This window comes from Cynocephalus volans, chromosome 1, assembly GCF_027409185.1.
Source record: "Cynocephalus volans isolate mCynVol1 chromosome 1, mCynVol1.pri, whole genome shotgun sequence".
Lineage (NCBI taxonomy): Eukaryota > Metazoa > Chordata > Mammalia > Dermoptera > Cynocephalidae > Cynocephalus > Cynocephalus volans.
The window spans coordinates 64,091,298-64,114,600 of record NC_084460.1 but is presented as its reverse complement, the minus strand read 5'-3'; the positions used below and the strand labels follow the sequence as shown (position 1 = coordinate 64,114,600).

The following is a 23,303-nucleotide window of genomic DNA, read 5'->3' as shown; positions in this document are numbered from 1 at the left end:
GCACAGTGTGGCCGGTCACAAAAAGACAAAAAAAAAAAAAAAAGAAAAAAGAAAAACATATCCCATGGTCTTGGATTGGAAGAATCAACATAGTGAAAATTTCCATACTATCCAATGTGATCTACAGATTAAATGCAATCACCATCAAAATTCCAATGACATTCTTCGCAGAAATAGAAAAACATTCTAACATTAACATGGAATAACAAAAGACCACAAATAGCCAAAGCAATCCTGAGCAAAAAAATAAAGTTGGAGGCATAACACTACCTGACTTTAAACTACACTACAAAGCTATAGTAACCAATGAGCATGGTATTGACATAAAAAGAGACACATGGACCAATGGTACAAAATACAGAATCCAGTAGTCAACCCATACACCTACAGCCATCTGATCTTTGACAAAGGCACCAAAAATACACAATGTGAAAGAGACTGCCTCTTCAGTAAATGGAGCTAGGAAAATTGGACATCCATATGTAGAAGATTGAAACAAGACCCATACCTCTTGCCATATACCAAAATCAACTAAAAATAGATTAAAGAATTAAATATACATCCTGAAACTTGTAAAAGAAAATATAGGGGAAACACTTCAGGAAGTAGGATTGGGCACAGACTTTATGAATATGACCCCCAAAGCACAGGCAACCAAAGGAAAAATAAACAAATGAGATTATATCAAACTAAAATGCTTCTGCCCAGCAACAGACAATTAACAGAGCAAAAAGACAACCAACAGAGTGGGAGATTATATTTCCAAAATATACATCTGACAAGGAATTAATATCCAGAATATACATGGAACTCAAACAACTTAACAGCAAAAAAACAAGTAACCCAATTAAAAAATGGGCAAAGGAGCTGAATAGGCATTTCTCAAAGTAAGATATATGAATGGCCAACAGACACATGAAAAAATGCTCAACTTCACTCAGCATTTGGGAAATGCAAATCAAAACTACTTTGAGATATCATCTCACTCCAGTTAGGATGGCTAATATCCAAAAGGCAGAGAATAATAAATGTTGGTGAGGATGCGGTGAAAAAGGAACCCTCCTACACTGTTGGTGGGACTCCAGAATGGTGCAGTCTTTATGGAAAATGGTATGGAGGTTTCTCAAACAATTACAGATAGGTTCACCATATGACCCAGCTATCCCTCTGGTGGATATACACCCAAAGGAATGGAAATCATCATGTCAAAGGGATACCTGTACTTCCATGTTTATTTCAGTGCTATTTATAATGGCCAAGAGTTGGAACCAGCCTAAATGCCCACCATCAGATGAGTGGATAAGGAAAATGTGGTATATCTACACAACAGAATACTACTCTTCTATAAAAAGGAACGAAATACTACCATTTACAGCAACATGGATGGACTCAAAGAAAATTTTATTAAGTAAAACAAGCCAGGCACAGAAAGAGAAATACCATCTCTTCTCACTTTTATGTGGGAGTTAATAAAAATAAATAAATAAATATACAAACAAATAAATGGAGGAGGGTACAGAAGATACAACAGTCACAACAATTCCTTAAACTTAAGTGAACAGATATGATGTTGATGGGGGGAGAGGAGGAGAGGGAGAGAGAAAAAAAGGAATTTGTAAAGGGACACAAAAATCAACTACATTGTATATTGATAGCAAATAATTAGAAAAATGATAAATAATAATAAATGTTTAAAAAATACAAAAAGGGACCAGGACCAGTGAGTCCTCAGAAGAACACAGCAATTCCCAGGGACATGAAAAGTTTTAATGACAAGAGTGACCAACTCATTAACTACATCAACAGCACAGGGAAAGGTAAAAATACACAGTAGCAAGAAATACTTAGATATTTAACTAAATACACACTATCCCTGAAAGTATTTGACACTGGATGCACTGTCTCATTGATCCATCCATAAACAGAGAATTAAGTACTTCAGATAAGTTAATTTTCCAGATAACTAAAATTAAGGTATATAAACTTCACAATTTTGAAAGCTTTTTTCCCCCTAAGATGTGAAATAGCATATCTAACATTTCTGTAAATTCCAATTGCTACACTAAGTGGCTCTCAGAAAGTCTGTACAGGAGGCATGCTGCCTTTCAACATGTCCTCCCCAGCACAGGGTGCCCTTGCTGCTGTGTTCCCACATCTCTGTAATGGCCACTCTGGCTGTCAGAAGCCATTTCTCTCAGCTGCTAAAGGGTGATGGTGCAGTCTGCTATTCTCAGTGCTGTGGGGGAGCCTAGGACTCCATGGGAAAGACAACAAAGAGTGTATAAAATGAAGCCAAACTAACCTATAAGCCTAAAAAGGACACAATTCAACTTCCTTCCTACAGAAAAATGAATCACTTTGAGAGAACGGTCTCCATCTCTGAGTTTACAGCTGTCCTAGGTTTGCCAAGAATCCAAGAGCTCATGGAGGTGGAGGTAACCAGTCAGAACACATCCACTTTGACTACTGGTGTCATTCTGGTGATGGGGCACAGCAGTGGATACATCAGTTCCCTGCTTCCCTGGGCTCACCTGAGATGAGGGACTCAGATATCATCACACTCTTGGTTGTCAGTGGCGCTCTCCAAAGGGCACAAGGGGTGCCACCCATATAATGTGGTCAGGGATGGCGTGCTCAGGGGCAGTGGTTCCCAAGATGGCTCATGATGCCCATACCTACTGCAGTCCCAGCTAATTGGCTGTGAACAGGTGTTGCAACAACCCTGTGACCATCCTCTTAAAAACTGTTCTGTTAAAATTTCAGTGTGGTTTCACTAACAAATATAACAACATTTTATGGTGGACGTGTGACTAGAATTGGATCTCAAAGATTTCCTGAAAGTCACTTTGGAAAGACAAAGTATGTTAATTCTGTACAGAAGTATGAGACACACTCTCCCACAAGGGTGTTCAGCAAATAAAGGCAATGACATATTCAATCCCCCAACCCCAAATAAAGAATATCTGTTATTGGGCAATAAATAAAAGATGCTAACCATTTAAATTGTCTCCAAACATGATACCTACCTAAAAGTGAATTTCAAAACCTTTTAAAATTCAAACTCCAGCTGCTCTAAATCTATTTTGGGGTGAAATAACTACATATGTGGTAATAATTCCAAGTGTTTGGTAAGATTTCTGAATTAAACATTTCAAATTCTGAGATGACCAGGCCATCCACCCACCCAAACCACTGCCCCACCCACGCAGAAGGCAGTACCCTTCACTGTGCCACCACCAATGTGGGGAGGCCACAAGAGATCAGGCCAAAGATCAGGCCAGCCACCCGTCTGCCAGTGCAGAAGGTAGGACCCTGTGCCGATGCTGGAAGCCCCAGGCAGGCAGGAGACGAGACCAGCCCCACCCTTCCACACACAAGGCAGGACCTCAAACCACCACCATGAGACTTTGCACAGCCTCCCCAGACGTGGTCCACAACAGCCACAACTGCAGCTACTACTGTTATAAGGACAGCTGGCTGCATTAGTAACATCCATGACCACGGTGCAGGTAGCCCACCACATATCTGACTTCATTGATACAAGGAAGAGTCACTGGAGGAGCCTGGAAAAGGAGAAGTCCTCCTCCTCAAAGTCCACTCTAGAGTACTAGAAGAAGCAACTGATCTACCAGATGACCAGAAATCAATGTAGAAATGCTTGAAATATGAAAAAATCAGAAAATATGACACTGTCAAAGGAATTCAAGTAACAGACTCTACAGAACAGGAAACCTTGAAATGACTGAGAAGGAATTTTGAGTAACTATCTTAAGGAAACTCAATGAGATAAGAGAGGACTCTGTAAGACAACGCAACAAGACAAGAAAAAATATCCAGGATATGAAGGAAAAAATTTACAAAGAGATTAACACCTTAACAAAGAATGTAGCAGAAATCCAGGAACTGAAAGATGCATTCAATGAAATAAAAAACACAACTGAAAGCTTAAGCAGCAGAATAGAACAAGTGGAAAAAAGAATTTCTGAACTTTAAGATGGTCTTTATGAAATAACCCAGGCAGACAAAAAAAAAAAAAGCAAAGAAAGAAAAAATAATTTTAAAAAAATGAAAACTGTTTAAAAGAGCTAGCAGACAGCCTTAAGCATACAAACATCTAAATCATAGGTGTTCCTGATGGGGAGAAGAAAGGTAAAGGTGTTGAAAACTATTCAATGAAAAAATAACAGAAAACTTCCCAGGTATAGGGAGAGATACAGACCTTCAGATCCAGGAAGCTCAAAGTCACCAAAAAGATTCAATCCAAAAAGATCCTCTCTGAGACACATTATAGTCATACTGGCAAAGCTCAAAGACAAACAGAGAATCCTAAAAGCAGCAAGAGAAAAGCATCAAGTCACCTACAAGGGATCCCCCATCAGACTAACAGCAGACTTCTCAACTGAAACTCTATAAGTGAGAAGAAAATGGGATGACATATTGAAAACACTAAAAGAAAAAAACTGCCAGCCAAGAATTCTATACCCAGTGAGGCTATCCTTCAGAAATGAGGGAGAAATAGTGTATTTCCCAGACACACAAAAACTATGTGCATTCACCACCACACAACCAGTCCTGCAAGAAATTCTCAAGAAAGTTCTGCATCTGGAATCCAAAAAACAATAATCACTAGCACCAAATACACAAGTAAGAACAAAACCCACGAGTAAAACACAAATGCAAATGTGAAAGACAAAAGAAACTAAATCTTACCACTTCAAAAAACCCCACAATCAAAGGAGAAGAAAGCAACAAATGATTCTCAAAACATCTCATCAAAAAGCCATAAAATGCCAGGAATAAGACAATACCTCTCAATAACAACCCTAAATGTAAATGGATTAAACTCTCCACTCAGAAGATACAGACTGATGGATTGGATCAAAAAGCAAGACCCAACTATATGCTGTCTTCAAGAGACTCATCTCCCTGGTAAAGATATACACCGACTAATAGTGAAGGGATGGAAAAAGATATGCCACACAAATGGAAACCAAAAACGAGCAGGAGTAGCTATTCTTGTATCATATAAAATAGACTTTAAACCAAAAACCATAAAGAGACAAAAAAGGCCACTATATAATGACAAAGGGATAGATCTAGCAATAAGACATAACAATCATAAATATATATACCTCCAACAATGGAGTACCCAGATATATAAAGCAAACACTATTAAGACCTAAAGAAAGACATAGATCCCAGTACAATAATAGTAGGGGACCTGAACACCTCCCTTTCATCACTGGGCAGATCATCCAGGCAGCAAATCAACAGAGAAACACAGGGTTTAAACTACACTTTAAGCCAATTGGACCTGGCAGATATCTACAGAATGTTTCATTCAACAACTACAGAATATATATTCTTCTGATTAGCACACATAACATTCTCCAAGACAGACCACATGTTTGGTCACAAATCAAGTCTCAATAACTTTAACAAAATCAAAATAATCTCAATGGTCTTTTCAGACCACAATGGATTAAAACGAGAAATTAATAACAATTGAAACTCACAAGTCTCGATAACTTTAACAAAATCAAAATAATCTCAATGGTCTTTTCAGACCACAATGGATTAAAACGAGAAATTAATAACAATTGAAACTCAGGATTCTATCCACAAACAAGGATATTAAATAGGCTCCTGAATGATCTATGGGTCCAAGAAGAAATTAAACAGAAAATTTAAAAATTTCTGGAAAACAACAGAAATAAAGACACATCATATCAAAACCTCTGGGATACTGCAAAAGTAGTACTAAGAGGGAAGTTCATAGCAATATATGCTTACATCAAAAAAACAGAAAGATTTCAAGTACACAACCTAATCCTATACCTAAGAGAACTAGAAAAACAAGAACAATCCAATCCCAAAGTTAGTAGATGGAAAGAAATAATTAAGATACAGCAGAACTAAATGCTATAGAGACCCAAAAAACAATACAAAAGTCAATAAAACAAAAAGTTGGTTTTCTAAGAAGATAAACAAAATAGATAAACCACGAGCTAGGTTAACAAAAAAAAAAAAAAAAAAAAAAAGAGAGAGAGAGAGAGAGAAGACCCAAACTACAAAAATCAGAAATGAAAAAGGAGACACTACAACTGATACCATAGTAATACAAAAAATCATTAGAGACTATTACATAAAACTATATGCCAACAAATTAGGAAACCTGGAAGAAATGGATAAATTTCTGGACACACAAACTACCAAGACTGAACCAAGAATAGATAACCTGAACAGACCAATAACAAGGAATGAGACTGAAGCACTAATCAACAATCTCCCAATACAGAAAAGCCCAGGACCAGATGGCTTTACTGCTAAATTCTCCCAAACCTTTAAAGAAGAATTAACACCATTTCTCTTCAAACTATTCCAAAAATTGAAACAGAGGCCATTCTCCCAAATTCATTCTATGAGGCATCACCCAGATACCAAAACCAGACAAAAATCCAACAAAAAAAGAAAACTGCAGATCAATCTCTCTGGTGAACACAGACAGAAATCTCCTCAATAAAACACTAGCAATCAGAATACAGCAACACGTCAAAAAAACATACACCAAGATCAAGTGTGATTCATACCAGAGATGCAAGGATGATTCAAAATATGCAAGTCAATAAGTGTGATACCTCACATCAACAAAATCAAGAACAAAAACGATATAACTGTCTCAACAGATGTAGAAAGCATTCAACAAACTCCAACATCCCTTTACAATAAAGCCTCTCAGCAAATTAGGTATAGAAGGAAAGTATCTCAACACAATAAAAGCTATCTATGACAAGTTCACTGACAATATTATCCTGAATGGGGAAAAACTGAAGGCTTTTCCCTCAAGAACAGGAACAAGACAAGGATGCCCACTCTCACCACTCTTATTTAACATAAAAATGGTGATACTAGCTAGAACAATCAGGGAAGAGAAAGAAATAAAGGATATTCAGATTGGAAAAGATGGTAGTCAAACTGTCTCTATTTGCAGATGACATGATCCCATATATAGAAAAACCTAAAGACTCTATCAAAAAACTCCTAAAGCTGGTTAATAATTTCAGTAATGTTGCAGGATACAAAATCAATATCCAAAAATCAGTTGCACTTATATTCTCCAATAATGAAAATATTTTCAAACTCTACATCTGACAAGGGATGTACATCCACAACATACAAGGAACTCAAGAAAGTAAGCCCACTTACAGCAGTCACCAAAAAAATAAAATACCTAGGAATCATTTTGATCAAGGAGGTGAAAGATTGCTATAACGAGAACTACAAATCATTACAGAAAGAAATTAAAGAAGACACAAAAAGATGGAAAGACATTCCATGCTCTTGGATTGGAAGAATTAACATTATGAAAATGTCCATACTACCCAAAGTAATCTACAGGTTCAATGCAATCCTGATCAAAATACCAATGACATTCTTCACAGAAATAGAAAAAACTACCCTAACATTCATATGGAACAACAAAAGACCCCAAATAGCCAAAGCAATCCTGACTAAAAAAAAAAAAAAAAAAATCCAGAGGGATAACACCTCCTAACTTCAAATTACACTAGAAAGCTATAGTAACCAAAACAGCATGATACTGGGATAAAAATAGACAGATCAATGGAACAGATTAGAGAACTCAGAAATCAACCCACAGACTTACAGTCAACTGATATTTGACAAAGGCAACAAAAACATACATTGGGAAAAAACCGCCTCTTCAATAAATGGATCTGGAAAATTGGATATCCATATGCAGAAAAATGAAACTAGACCTGCAACTCTTACCATATGCCAAAATCAACTTGAAATGGATTAAAGACTCAAGTAGAAGACCTGAAACTGTAAAACTACAAAGCAAAAATATAGGGGAAACACTTCAGGAACTAGGACTGGGCACAGACTTTATGAACAAGAGCCCAAAAGCACAAGCAACAAAAGAAAAAGTAAACAAATGGGATTATATCAAACTAAAAAGCTTCTGCACAGCAAAGGAAACAACAGAGTGAAATGACAACCTACAGAATGGGAGAAAATATTTGCAAACTCTACATCTGACAAGGGATTAATATCCAGAACATACAAGGAACTCAAGCAACTACACAATAAGAAAACAAACAACCCAATTCAAAAATTGGGAAAGGAGCTGAATAGACATTTTTCTAAGGAAGACATACAAATGGCCAACAAGTACTTAAAGAAATGCTCATATCATTAATCATCAGGGAAATGTAGATTAAAATCACACTGAGATATCACCTCACCCCAGTAAGACTGGCTATAACAAAAAAGATGGAGAATAACAAATGCTGACAAGGATACTGAGGGAAGGGAACGCTCCTACACTGTTGGTGGGACTGTCAATTAGTACAACCACTATGAAAAACAGTATGGAGGTTTCTCGAACAACTACAGATAGATCTACCATACGATATGGCAATTCCACTTCTAGTTAGATACCCAAAGGAATGGAAATCATCATATTGAAGGTATACCTGCACTCCCATGTTCACTGCAGCTCTGTTTACAATAGCCAAGATATGGAACCAACCCAAATGTCCATCAGCAGACAAATGGATAAGGAAAATGTGGTATATATACACCATGTGATACCACTCTGCCATGAAAAAGAATGAAATTTTGCCATTAGCAGCAACATGGATGAGCTTGGAGAAAATTACATTAAGTGAAATAAGCCAAGCACAGAGGGAAAAATACTGCATGTCCTCACTCATAAGTGGGAGCTACAAGAAAAAGAAGGAAGAAGGAAAGAAAGACCACGGTGGTATGTTGGACTTGCAGAGGGAGAGAGCTTACCCAGGGCTGTGGGGTGAAGTGGGAGAAGGCAAATGAGGTTGGAGATTAATTGGGTGGGTGACATGGGGAACAATTGCTATTTGTAGTAATGGGCATATTGATCTGGTCACATATTGGGTACAGGTGGTGACAGTCAGCTTTGGACCCCATGAATATGCATAATCACTTAAAAAATTTTTCAAAATTCCTCTAAATTTAACTCTTTATGTCAATGAAAATAAGACAATAAAACTGACCAAAACTGCATTTAATTTATTTACATATTATTTATAAATGGTATAAATAAGAAGTGAGAATTATTTACTCACCAAGGTCAAATCTATACTGCATCTTGATTTGTCATTTATTTTCAATATGGAAGTTTCTCAGGGCATATTATAAAATAATAATTGTAAATAGTTAATGAGAGAAAAATTCTTTTTACTCAAGTATTTCAGTTTTTATTTATTTTTCTAGATGTAAATAAATTTAATAGTTCAATAAATTATGCTAAGGATTCTTTAGTAACAAACTAGGACAATTTTCACAATATGTTATAATAATAAGGAGTTGTTATTGTATTACAGACAGGTTTTAATGGTAATTTAACAAAATGGTGGTATAACTGACAACCAATAGTCTGCAACTAAATATATACCATTACATTTATAAAAATAATTCTGGCAGGCGAGAATTCTACCACTGAACCACCAATGCGTGCTATAAAAATAATTCTGAACACTGGTTTGTTCTACTGAACCCCAGTGATAGAAAACAGCTATTTTACAAGTGCACAAACTTCAGCAGAGTAGGTTGCATGTCTGTAATTATATAGGTGTTAGCACACAGCAAGAAAAATGTGTGGACTTATGCTTCCCAAACTGCACTGACATGACCAGATGGACAAAAATGCCCATGTGTATGATATTTAGAAACTTTGTCAATTGCCCAAGAAGAGTGTGACAGGTCACTCAATCATTACTCCATTTCCAGGAAGAGCAACTTATCCCAAATTTTCAGCCTTCATTACAATTACCAGCAGTCATAACTGACTGAATAGTTCACCTGTGATTCCAAGGAAGGTGCAAGTGTTTTGAAAAACACAGCACATATGAAGTAGTTTTATATTCTCCTTTAAAAAGCTGAGTGTATGCAGCTTGGAAAAACAGTATATATTCCTCAAAATCCTATTGAAATTTTGAAAAATTATGAAAGAACACAAGATATGACAGTTTCAAATATTTTTAACTGACAATACCAATACTGGCTTATCATTTTATATATAGGATTGTGGAAGAGACAATTTAATATTAATTTTTATTTAAAGACTATGTTGTAATTATTGATTAGTTTCAGTTTAAAATGGCTTATTTTAGATGAACAAAAAGTTTTTATGTAAATGTTCATTGAAAAATACATACTGGGAATTTTTTTTTCCACATAAATTCTTGAGTGCAGATACTACTGAATGCCATTAGAATGAGAAGAAAACCCTTTTATCAGGCATTTTATAAAATGCTTCTATATTTCTTGATTATCACTATTCTCATAATACTAATGAGTGATTTTATGAATAGCTTAGAATTAATTATTGAAAATCATATTATTTAGAAGAACTGCAAGAGAATCCTCTCAGTTGTTGTAAGTGTTGTTATAAACATTTAAAGCAGCAAAAAAAATATCCTGTTGGTAAAGCGAACAAAGATTCAATTCAGTTTAACAAGGATTTACTCAACAATGCCTATGCTAGAAAAACACCCAAGTTTGTAAAAGATGGCCCCTAACCACAGTATCAATGCATCAGCACTGAGGGAAAGCAGCATTCTTCAAGTTCTACACCTGAAGCCCGCGAGTGGCTCAAGGAGGGAAGACAGTCCCCATGTATCCCTGAAGGATGTGGCAGCAAATGGAGGAGATGAGATTTACCCCAAGCAAAAGCACAGAGGTGAAAAAGCAGACCACAACTGAGAGCGAGCAAATACGGGAGGGCACTGGGCATGGGAAGGGAAGCAGGAATTAAGACTAGGACAGTAGCCCATGAAGGGCATGGCACATGGAGGTCATTACAAAAAAATCACTGAAGGCTGGTTTTTGTTTTTGTTTTTGGCAAAAGGTGGATACAAGCAAACCAATTTTTAGAAGATAACTTTGCTGGACTTGTGAAGGGTAATTGGAAGGCCAGCAGGTACTGGAGGAGGGAAAAGGTGGGATTCCTAAGGAGGAGACCTAAATGTGTGAGGTCCACTGTGAGAAGGTGGGTCAGTGTGGGTGCAACACAAGCAGTCACGTGCCCGCACCCAGTAGGCTTCCTAAATTCACTAGCTCCCTCCCGCCACCTCTGGGAGGTGGTATCTAGAAACAGTGTTTCTTAAAGTATTGTAAGGTGAGTTTAGTTGGTACATGGGCACACAATATATATTAATTCTTATAGTTATGTATTCATTTTTTATGTATTAGAAAACAACACAAAATTTGTAGTTTCACAGGTATTATTGTTTAGCTTGCAGCTGAAGTAAGTATTTCTGTTTTAAAAAGTCAACTTGAAGAAAAGCTACTTAGTAAATAATAGTAGTGGGTGGTATGCAGACAAAACAAAAAAATCATGAAATGGTTCAAATGACTGAAATTGACAAAACAAGGGCCCTGGTCTATGGCCTCTCCTCATACAAACCACATAATACTCAGACCCTCCCCACCATCAACAGACAAAAAAGATGAAGCGGAATATCAGGCCCTGAAGCGACCAGGAGCTGGCTTTTTCCTCCTGTGCCTCTATCCTACTCTGACTTTCACCTACCCCAAGAATTAAATCCTTTTATGTAGGTAGATGGTCAAGAATTGCTACTAAGAAAACAATAAATATAGTCTGAATTACCAGACAGCTATGCACAGAAGTACTTATTGTTTTTGGTTTTTGTTTCTAAAATTTTTATTTATTGAAAAGTTGTTAATATAAAACTATAAAACAACCTCTCTGCTAACATACGTTTTTCCTGGCTACTTAATTCCTGAAAATTTCAATGAGGCCAAGTCAAAAGTCTCAGTTTCATCATCTATAAAAGAGGTAACTAAGGGAGACACCCTGCTGGCCAATGTATAAATATCTATAGAAAAACTCAGAAAAACAATGGGGAAATTCAGCCTAAAAACAGCTCAGTGATGGCTGGGATTCAGTGAAGCATAGGACACAAGAGGAACCACAGATCTAAGTTATGTAGGTGCCCTGGCAGATTCTGCCTGGAACCAAACCAAACAGATAATATTACCTGAGCCTTAACGTTATTTAACCTCTCACTTTTTTTGTCCTTCCAATAATACTTTTAAATGCCTAAAAGCCATTAAAAGAAAAATCTTTCCACTGTCTCCCAGCACCATTAAAAACACAAAATTTAATAGCTTCATAAACCATAACTCATACTTTACCTATAACAGAATGAAGGTGAACAAACCACATAGTAATTAATCTTCAGACAAATAAAAGCAAACAATAAATATGGCTAAGATCTTTTCTTTTTGAATGTACCCCAAGATAAACATTTCTTCTAAAAATACACCATTAATGCAGTAAGACTTTTGTGGAGCTCTATTTTGTATAAAATTCTTTTTTTTTTCTTGTTTGCTAGTTCTTCCTCTATGAAACAAGGTCCATTGTTTGTGAACAACATGAAGTAGAAAATGCACCTGAAATCACCAGGTAAAGCTCCTTTGGAAATGCCTACCTCCTCTCTTGCTATCACCAATGCTGTGCATAGGCACATCGTACGAGCCCATGAGAGATGCCCTGCAGCATCCTCACAACTGCAGAGCACAGGCAGGTGAGGCCTCAAGTGCTAAAGGCCCAGCAACCTATGACACCAACCTTGGGGAAATCCTTGGATTTTAGTGTTCTCTTCTGGACTTACCCCCTTTTTTTCTGACGCAGCAAACAGGTGCATATTTATGCAGCTGCCCAAAGCATCATAAACATCTTACTCTTGTAATCTTCAAAATTCAGTTATTCAAAAGAGTCATCAAAGTAGTTTTTGAAATAAAACACTTACTTTAACCACATAATTGAACCTTCGGATATCCTGAATTGCACTTGAGAAGTCTAATCGATTAAAGGCTTCCCCCAAGGTACAATAGCCATGCCTCTGGAAAAGCAACACAGAATAGTTAAAATTACAAAGTAGGCAGTTAGTCTAAATGAACTGACAGTTAATGGTAATTAGGCTCTGCAAAAATTTTTTAAATTTTTGGTAAAGGACATTTCTTTTTATTTTAAAGATTTATTTCAGATTCAGATGACAGTAAAGTAAAATTCTAGCAATGCTAAATTTAAACCATTTATATATAATCAAGATACTATGTATTGACATTTTTTACACCAATGCTAATGTAATGACAAATAAATATTTATTAAATATCTTGCTAGTTTCTTTTGCTGGGGACAAGTTGGACGGTGAACAAAATTAAGCCTAAGATTATTTTTAAAACCTGGATATATTCTAGGCTATGCAACTAAAAAATACATAAATCATTATTTAGCTCTATTATCAGGACAGGATTTCTTTGCAGGGGAGGTATGTATGGCCCAGGGTTAGAAGTATACTTAACCATGAAAGGCCAAGGCTCAGAGAGGCGCCTGGCAACAGTAAGGAGCCTCAGAAAAACTGCGTTTGGGTGAAAAGGGCTGAAGGCATGCAGCTGGATGTAACCACAGTTTCTAGGCTGGGAGTATGGAGTCCAAGCACCCAAAAAACCAAAACAGCAGGTAAGGAGACCCACAAGTCCAAGAGTCAAAGAAAGAAAATGAAACGTGAGTAATTTCTTTCAGTACCGTGAACACTACTATTCTATTTCAGATGTTTTTCTTTAATTATATATCCTATATTTTCTATTGGTTTTTACAGATTTGCACATTAGGTTTCAGGAGTTATTTTAAACTACAGCCTCCGTATTTGAAATATTTAAAAATATATAAACAGACTTTTATTTAGAGGTGTGGGGACAGATAAATTAGAGGACAAAAACAGAAAACGTGATACATCATTTCTCAGATTTCAAACATGTGATTTGAGATGGTCTCGAGAAAGTAGCTGGAGCAGTAACCCCTTACACTCAGATAACAGATGCACTACAGAGGCTCATTTGGTTTCGTGCCCAGATCCCAAGAACAGGCCTACTGTGTGCACAAATTGACAATACGTATGTGTACTGAGTGACTACTGTGTGCAAGACACGTTCCTTGGAGCTGTGGGGGAAGAAAGGGTTAATTAGATATCCTCTTCCTTCCTTCCTTCCTTTCCTACTTTCCCAAGGAACAGAATCCTCCATGGTGGTACAGCACACACCTTTTCTAGGTTGCCATCATCTCACAACGGGAAATTAAATCTAATTCACAGAGGGGCCGCAAATAGCATGTTTGCACCACAAAAGCATACCCACTTTTGTAGGGGCCTTGCCCCACAACATGTAACCTTGGATGCCATGGGGAAGCCAGTTGGTCACGTGGACAGGCAGCACACACCTGGTCTAAACCAGGTGACAGGAATTAAGGTGCATGACAAGATGCAGAGAAGTGCCTGCTCTCATTCCTTGTCTGGTCCCTTCTTCAGCCTGATTAGATTTCTGCACCCGGGACACACAGAATGTTCCCACAGCTTCACAATAAATTCCTCTTTTCTGCTGCTTATGCTAGCTTAAATGGGGTTCTCTGTTCTGTGATCAGTGCGGTAATACAGAGCAGATGAAATATTTAATGGTCTTTCATAAGCTCTAAGCTCTGTTTTTTACACATTAGGTTAGATTCTGTCAAACAGCCTTCTAATGGTGTACTGAAGTATACATTAAGGATTAAAATTGTGTTATACCCATTTAACAATATTAGCCATCACCAAATAGGTCAGGTAAGTTTTCTTTCTCAGAATCTAATCCCTCAGTTTCTAGGAAACTGTGCTAGTTTCAGAACATCCATTATCAACATTTCTGGAACATTTGACTTATCCTAACATAATATGTGATAAACAACTGCTTCCTAAATTATTTTCCCCAGTTGTTGCAAAATCAAGTAAATGCAGTTTCTAGGATTGTACGAAGAACTAAGCTTCCCCAATACTAAGCAGAGAAACATGAAACAGAGCTTGAAGTGAACTGTCTTGTTTTATAGCTCATTAAAAAAGCTTTAGCCAATTGGCAAAAGAAAGGCAAGGAAAGAGTTCAAATAGCTCTGCACAGATTCAAACGTGACTACTAATTCCATATTAGCCACTCTCCAAATTGAATGAAGGTCTCACAGATGTCCTAACCCCAGAAAACACACGAGAGAGAGGGCACATCCCCATCAGCAACAGGGTTCACACTAACAGAGAGAAAATAAATCTAACGTTGTAGGAATCCATGCTTGGTTTGAAATAGCCCTTGTGCGATTCAGATGTGTATCAGGTAGGCGGGAACCACACACTCCACACACACGTACACACACACACAAAACCCACATACAAAACCATATCACCCTCACATACACACATACCACACAACATACACACATACCACACAACATACACACACACACACACACACACACCACACAAACACACACACCATACACAAAATTGAGAATCACTGCTTCAAAAAATCCTCATATGCTTTCATCTGTTAGAATGTGAATATAGGCTTAACACTGCAAAAGAAACAATTTATTTAATATTACATATTCAACAGAAACAATACAAGATATGCTCTTATTCATAATAAATACTTACTTCTTTTGTGCTTTCTTTATGGACATAGATCCATTTTTCACGATAAAAACCTAGAATAAAAATTAATTTTATTTTTAAAATCTGGTGAATCATTTCAAAATGAATATTTTGATGGAATTTCTATAATTGGATACACTAACAAAATTATCTGATTTACTGTACTGATAAGAGAGCATTTACTTGATTAAATGTAAACCGAATTGTTTTGTTTCCCAATATCAGTTTAAGAGATGCTGAAACACTTTCACATGAAAAATTATTTAAGACAGTACCAAGTCTTGGTAACTTACAAGAAAATTAGTATTATTAATGACTACAGTCATATCAAAACATAAATGATTATAAAAATTCAATAAAATTACTAATAAATTCTTACATACCCTAATAAAGTTCTTTTGTTGCCCTACATGGTATTCCATAGAAACAACTTTTTAATTTAACTCAAATCCCAAACCATCAAGAATCACACTAACTATATTCTCCACGTGACCTTACCTTCTTCATACATGAACACGTCTTGGTGACTCCTAGTTGTGCCCTAACACAGTGTCCTAAAAGAGGTACCCCCTCACAGATCAGTGACCTCTTCCTGCCTCCTCCACCCTCATCTGTACTACATGGCTTCCAACGTCCTCAACTCCAGTTCTGACCTGGTCTCCTGCTCCGAAACTTCAGTGACTCCTGCACCAAAGTCAAGACCCCTCTTGGTTTAGCCTCGTTGCTCAGGAATGAACTGAATTCATGACCACAATTCAGTCATTCAGATATGTGAGCTGTTTTGTGGGTTTTGCTATCTCTTGTTCTGTTTTTGCACATCTTATCAACTAAAATGGCTGAGTTGCAAAAAGTGACCACTAAATCAGTGGGCAACACAGGATACAGCACTGTTATTTACATATCTGTATTATCTTTTTATTTCATAAGACAGCATTGTCAAAGCAAAATATTCAACAAGTAAAATATCAAAAAATCATTAATAAAATGACCTTACTTTGCGTATTTGTGTCATTTCTAAAATGGTCCTTTTTCCTTTTTTTGGATGTATATTCATGCTGTTCATTATTGAATATTTCTTCATCTTCACTATTTAAGATACTGAAATAAAGATACATTTTATTAAAATAGTTTTTCATTTGGCTTTTCTTTTGTAAGAGAACATAATAAATACTTGGTTTGCAATTCTGGAGACCAAAATAAAAATCATGTTAAATTTTGAAAGTACCAGTTAATTTTCAAAGTGACAGATCATGGGCTTGAAATACAAGGGCAATGTCTAATATTATTTTTTCGTTTTAAGAAATCTGAGATGTGTCCTGTTTCTTTTAAGAATGTTGTACCAGAAAGTGCTGGACATGTTTTAGACTATCCCAAAGGTTTTGACATGTTCAACCAAGGTAGTTTCAGACATCAAAATGCTTTAATAAAACACAGAGATTATAAACAAATATATAAAAACTCTGGAAGAAAGTTAGTGACAGTGTGACACTTGATATCAATGACTTGCTATATCACTGAGCCAATGTTAAGCAAATGCTCAACGTTTCTGTTTATCCCCTAGATTTGTAAAGATTTATCCGAAGCTAATCATTACTCCACTGAACATTTTCTTATTAAGCATCAACCAAATATACTTTTAAGTCACTTAACTGAAACCAGATGAAGTAAAACATATATTTTTACCACTTAAATACACTTAATTAAAAACTTTTCCATTATTTATTCTTTTTATATGAAATAAGGAAAGGCAATAAATAACTTGAACATCTTTTCTTTTTTAAAAAAGTTCATTCCTTAAAATACAACAAAAACCCTGTGAACAGCAATCCACACGCTCAAAACTAAATATGTATATAATGTTTATTTTTCAGCACACTGATAACTGAGATTGTTTTCACTCTGAAAGCGAGGAAAGAGGCTCTGTAGAGATAAGCTGGCCAGTGGAGCCATATGGGAATGATACTCAAAGCCAAGGAACTAAAATTGCTTATTTCCACATCATTGTTATTTGACAAGAAAATTGTACACAAGTCCCTCTCCACTCACCAGTATTCACTTTTAATAAAACCAGCTGAGTTTGCCAAATGAACCTATTTATCACTGTGGGAATAGACAATAGCACTGGCAATAGCTGTAAATCATCAAGACAAGCAAAGGCACATTTGAAAAACATACAAACAACTTAAAATTCCATGAGAGGCATTAAATAACACCAATTCATGGGAATGTGCTGATCCTCATATCTTATAAATAATCTTACTATAGTTTGTTGTCACTGATTGAAATATTGTATGTAGAAGTTCTAAAGTCTGAAAAAGCTTTTCTAACTAAATCACAAACATACCAAAGGAAAAGCAGAAATACACTGTTCTCCAGAAATAGTCACAGAAATGAAAACAGGATATGGAAGAACAGAAGACTGCCGACTGATCTTATCAGTCAAGGGAGAGGGACTTCCCTATGCACCTTGGCTCTGGCATGTGAGTGGGGCAGGAAGGTAAGCCTAGACATGTGGAATGTGACCTGGGCTTTGCCCAGGGTGTTGGGCCACCATTCAGATGCTTCCACAATGAGGAAACAGCCTCATCTTCTTCCTGGCTGAGACCTGGGTATGGCTGCCTACAGTCACTACATCCTCCTGCAAATCTAGTCCTACACTGTGTTGGCTGTGGCTCCCTTGGGGCTCCCCATACCAGTGGACTCTGTAGGTGGAGCCAACCTTAGTGGGCATCACCAGGATGCTTCCTGGGCCACTGTGGGCAGCAACAGGACTCAAAGGACTTTGGAGTTAGGCCCTAGAAGAGTCTATGTCAGATTTGAATAGGAAGCCCGAGCCCACAAATGACAATTAAGGAAAAATGGTTACTTTAGAGAAACTATTAACTTAGTTGCTATTCGTATACAGGGAAAAAAAGCCATATTTTTTGGTAGTGGTTTTTATACTGTCAGGTAAACAAAAACGTTAAAAAGTGGGGAAGAAAACTAACGCTTCTGAAATTAAAATCCAACATCCATAAATATTGATAAAATAGAATTTAATGCCGTACGAATCTTCCCATTTTGCATGTATGTAAACCATCAATCAACTACTTTTCACAGCAAACACTTCTTTCATAACCTTTGGTTCCATGAGCAAGATAAACACCACCTATCCAGACTTAAAAAACAATGGAAACTTTAACAACAAAAAAACTCAACAACCCAATTTAAAAAAGGACTTCAATAGATATTTCTTCAAAGACATACAAATAGGCAACAAGCACACGAAAAGATGCTCAACATCTTAATTGTCACAGAAACAATTGTTTTGGAAATGCAAATTAAAACTACAATGAGATACCAACTCACACCTATCAGGAGGACTACTATCAAAAAACCCCAGAAAATAACAAGTGTTGCTGAAGATGTGGAAAAACTGGAACCTTTGTGCACTACTGGTAGGAATATGAAATGTTACAGCCACAGTAGAAGACAGTATGGTGGCTCCTCAAAAAATTAAACATAGAATTATCATATGATCCAGAAATTCCACTTCTGAGTATACTAGTACATCCAAAAGATCTGAAAGAAGTGTCTTAAAGAGATATTTATACATCCATGTTTGCATGGATAAACAAAATGTGGTATATCCATACAATGGAAGTCTTAAAAAGGAAAGAAATATTGACACAGGCTCCAACATGGATGAACATTAAGGATTTCATGCTGAGATAAGCCAGTCACAAAAAGACGAATACTATCTAATCTGACTTACATGAGGTCCCTAGGGTAATCAAGTCATAGAGACAGAAAGTAGAATGGTGGTTACCAGGGCAGGAACTGGGGAGGTAGTGTTTAATGCGGACAGAATTTCAGTTTGGGAAGATGAAAAAGAGTTCTGGACATGGATGGTGCTGATGGTGGCACAACAATGCAAATGTTCTCAATGCCACTGAACTGTACATTTTAAAATGGTTGAGATGGTAAATTTTATGTTAAGTGCATGTTACCACAATTAAAAAGAGAGAGAGAGAGAGGAAGCAGCATGCTAATCGTGTCTTGTTCAGGTAGTGTAGAGTGTGTGTCAGGGGGACAGAGAGGAGGAAGGAAGCAAGTGTTAAAAACCAACAAACGATAGAACCTCACACAATAAGACAAGTTGAAAATACAGGGCACAGATGTACCTGCAAGAACCACAGAATACCTATATATTTAAAGTGCATCTGACTTATAAAGGTTATAGTTTTTAACTCCACATCGACAGTGTGCTGTCCCACCGACACCCCAACCACCCTTTTTCTGGGCAAAATGCCCAAAAGGCAACGAAACTCCAGGATTTCTCAGATAAATCCACCTGTGGTGAATGACTTCTTCCCCCAAATTCGTTTCCAATCAAGAAAAGGAGAATGTAGAGAAGAATCAACAAACCAAACAGAAATAACCTAGAGCCAAGAATAGAAATTATTCTCATAATTCAACTCCAAAAGTTAGAATGCTGCTTTAATATTTATTGTCGTGTGATCTGATCCTTTCCCTAAATTATCATCCTTAGTCTATTGATGACCTATTAGAAAATTTACATTTTCCTCTGATGACATCCTGAAGAGTAGGATAACATAGCTTTAAGCTTCTTTTTCCAGACCAGTCAGGGGTACTAGGGATGGTCTTTACATGATGTTATGGGCCATCCTCTTAAAATAACTTTCCCACAATTCTAGGAAATGAGACAGGCTAGGATAACCCTATAGTTTTTAAAATGGTTAATAAAGGGCAGCAGTTTTTAATTATAGTGCTTTAAGATATGTCACAAAAATTTTGTTGCAACTAACACAAATTACCAAAATTTGTGAATGATTTAAGTTTTAAAAATTATAAAAGTAATATATTGCTTATAATAAAAATATCAAATAATACAAGAGTATAAAATGAAAAGTGTCCTTTATCAAACCCATGTCTGAACTAGCTAAAATGTTATTTCTATTTTTATTTGTTCTGGGTGCTAATTTTAATAATTCCAAAAAAGATACACCTACCTCTATTTCTTGAGTTGTCTATAAAAGATAAGGAATTAAGATGGTTATCACATTCCTCTCAATTTTGACTGGCAGCTCATCGTTCAACAATTATCAATTCACAGCCAATCTTACTCTCTCCCCTGCCATCTTTTGCTCCCCTGCCAAACCTGAGTGTTGTGAAGTAAGCCCCAGACAGGACATGGTTTCATGTGTAAGTATTTCTGGGTTGTACTCACTGTCCTGTTGTGATCAGCATATTTACTGTGGGGAACGGTGGAACGTGCTGTTAGACTGCACGGATCTGGGCTCTAGACACCTCCAGCTACCCAGCGTGTTGCCCTGACCATGGCCACCCCTCCCACACGACTGCTCTCTGTGTGGATCAGACCCCAAGACCTCCAGGGCCTATGGATGGAGGTATACACACCATCTGTTCTGTTGCTTGCCTCTACTGCATTTCTCAATTAAGTATCCTGAAGCTGTCCTTGATACTCACCTTACAGTGTTTTCCACCACTTTTGAGAGTGGCCCCTGGCTGCTCCCACCTGTGTGGCAACCCCCTCAATCTTTCCCACCAGGCTGTCTTCTGTCCTTCAATCAAATACTGTGCTCAGTGTCTCGCAGATTCTCCATCATTTCAGGTCCACTGAGATGTTCAGAGTTGCCCCCTCCCTGTTTTTAATTTCTCAAGTACAATATATATTTACAGTATACATTAGTCATCTTGGGCTGCTGTAACAGAACACTAAACTGGGTGGCTTAAACAACAGACATTTATTTCCTCACAGAACTGGAGGCTGGAATTCCTAGATCAAGGTGTCAACAGGGATGGTTTCTCCTGAGGCCTGTCTCCTTGGCTTGTAGGTGGCTGCCTCTCTTTGTGCCCTCCCACGGTCTTCTCTATATGTGTGTGTGAGCATCCCTGGTGTCTTTTCCTCTTCTTATCAGGATACCAGTCCTATTGGATTAGGACCCCACCCTTATGACCTCATTTAACTTTTGTTACCTCCTTAAAGGCCCTATCTCCAAATATAGTCAAGTTGGCGGTTAGGGCACCAACATACGGACTTTGGGAGAACATAATCCAATCCATAACACAGTATTTAAAATAATACATCCTTTTATCATTTCTACAGTTTAACATAGGAGGGGAAACTGTAAAATACATCCATCCAATTTCTTGGAATCAGAATCTTGTAAACTGCAGAAAACCAGATGTATTTATTATTGTAGTGAGTTGAATGGTGGCTCCTCAAAAGATGTCTACGTTCTAACCTGTGGTGCCTGTGAATGTGACCTTATTGGAAAAAAAGGTCTTTGCAGATATAATTAAGTGAAAAATCTCAAGGTAAAACTATTCTGGATTAACCAGGTGTCCTTATAAGAAGAGGAGGAAAGGCCACACAGGGAGAAGGCCATGTGTCAACAGAGATAGTGATTGGAGTGATGTGTCTATACACCAAGAATTGTGCCAACACCAGAAGCTGGAGGAGGCATGGAATGGATTATCTCTCAGAGCCTCCAGAAGGAACCAACCCTGCCAACCCCCTGATTTTGGATTTCTAGCCTCCAGAACTGCGAGGGCATAAATTTCTGTTGTTTTAAGCCACCAAGTTTGTGATTATAGCACCCTGGAAAACTGACAGAGTTTGGATATGTTGTCCCCCCTAAACTCAAGTGGAAATCTGTCTCCAACATGGCAATGCCAGGAGCTGTTTGGGTCATGGGGATGGATCCCTTATGAATGGATTAATGTTCTCTCTGAGGGGAGGGTAGTGAGTTCTTGCTCTGTTAGTTCCTGTGAGAGCTGGTTGTTTAAAGACTCTGGCACCTCCCCTCTCTATCTTTCTTGCTTCCTCTTGTCATGTGATCTGCTTGTACCTGCTGGCTGCCTGACATTTTCCACCATTAGTAGAAGCAGCTTGAGGCCCACACCAGATGCAGCTGTGCCAGAATTATAAGCCTAATAAATCTCTTTTCTTTGTAAATTATCCAGTCTCAGGTATTCTGTTATAGCAACACAAAAACAGATGAATACAAAAACTAAGACAATTATCTATCTTCTTTAGTTAGCTCAGTTTGATATTGATCTTGAAAGGCACATGTATGCTATCAATTCTACTATTCAAATAGAGGAGACTTTAGGGAGAGAGAAACTCAGCATAAATGTGACAACTTGTCTGAAAGATTTTATAAACAAGGTAACAATGACATACACAACGTAATCATTTCACCAAAAACAAAACAGAACAAACCTTTGAACACAGCCATTGATAAATAATTCTTCAGCTGACCACCTCTTATGTTTCTTTCAGAATCACTTTTACTCTTCATCCTAGTTAGTTCATTCTCCCAATAGCACTACAATTTCTGCTGTAACAATCCCCGATCATTGTTTTAAGTTATACTTCTATTCATCAATGATTGCCTATTAAACTTAGGTTTTTATCTACACATTTTCCAAAAAAGATTGGGGGTTGTATTATTTTCTCTTGGTAGGCAAATGCTCACATTTACTCATTTTCCTGATGTAAAGTTACTTTCCCATCAATATATTATTAGCCTTTAATTGTAATAGAATATTCCAAAAGAAAAAGTCCAGTCAATTTTATATAAGTTAAAAAAAGATATGAAACTTATTTTTAGGATTAATATTTCTTTCCTAAATATGTGACATGACATGCTTAAGGAATCTAACACAAGCTTACTACATGAAGGGCGCACCAGAGCAACCAGCAAACAGAACACTGGGGTGAGATAGACCAGTAGT

General features: G+C 37.1%; 1 protein-coding gene across 6 annotated transcripts in view; it reads right to left on the bottom strand.

Annotated features, from left to right (window-relative positions):
* Positions 1-23,303, bottom strand: part of FBXO25 (F-box protein 25) — an 80,237-nt gene that overhangs the window by 32,652 nt on the left and 24,282 nt on the right. For 4 of the 6 annotated variants that reach the window (XM_063105350.1, XM_063105343.1, XM_063105370.1 and 1 more), the window contains exons 3-5: positions 16,534-16,637; positions 15,543-15,592; positions 12,840-12,932 (exon numbers count right to left, since the gene is read on the bottom strand). In XM_063105350.1, coding sequence (XP_062961420.1) covers positions 12,840-12,932; positions 15,543-15,592; positions 16,534-16,637 — 247 coding nt within the window. Of the gene's footprint in view, positions 1-12,839; positions 12,933-15,542; positions 15,593-16,533; positions 16,638-23,303 lie in introns of those variants that run through there. The other 2 variants (XM_063105379.1, XM_063105387.1) reach the window with 2 other exon arrangements.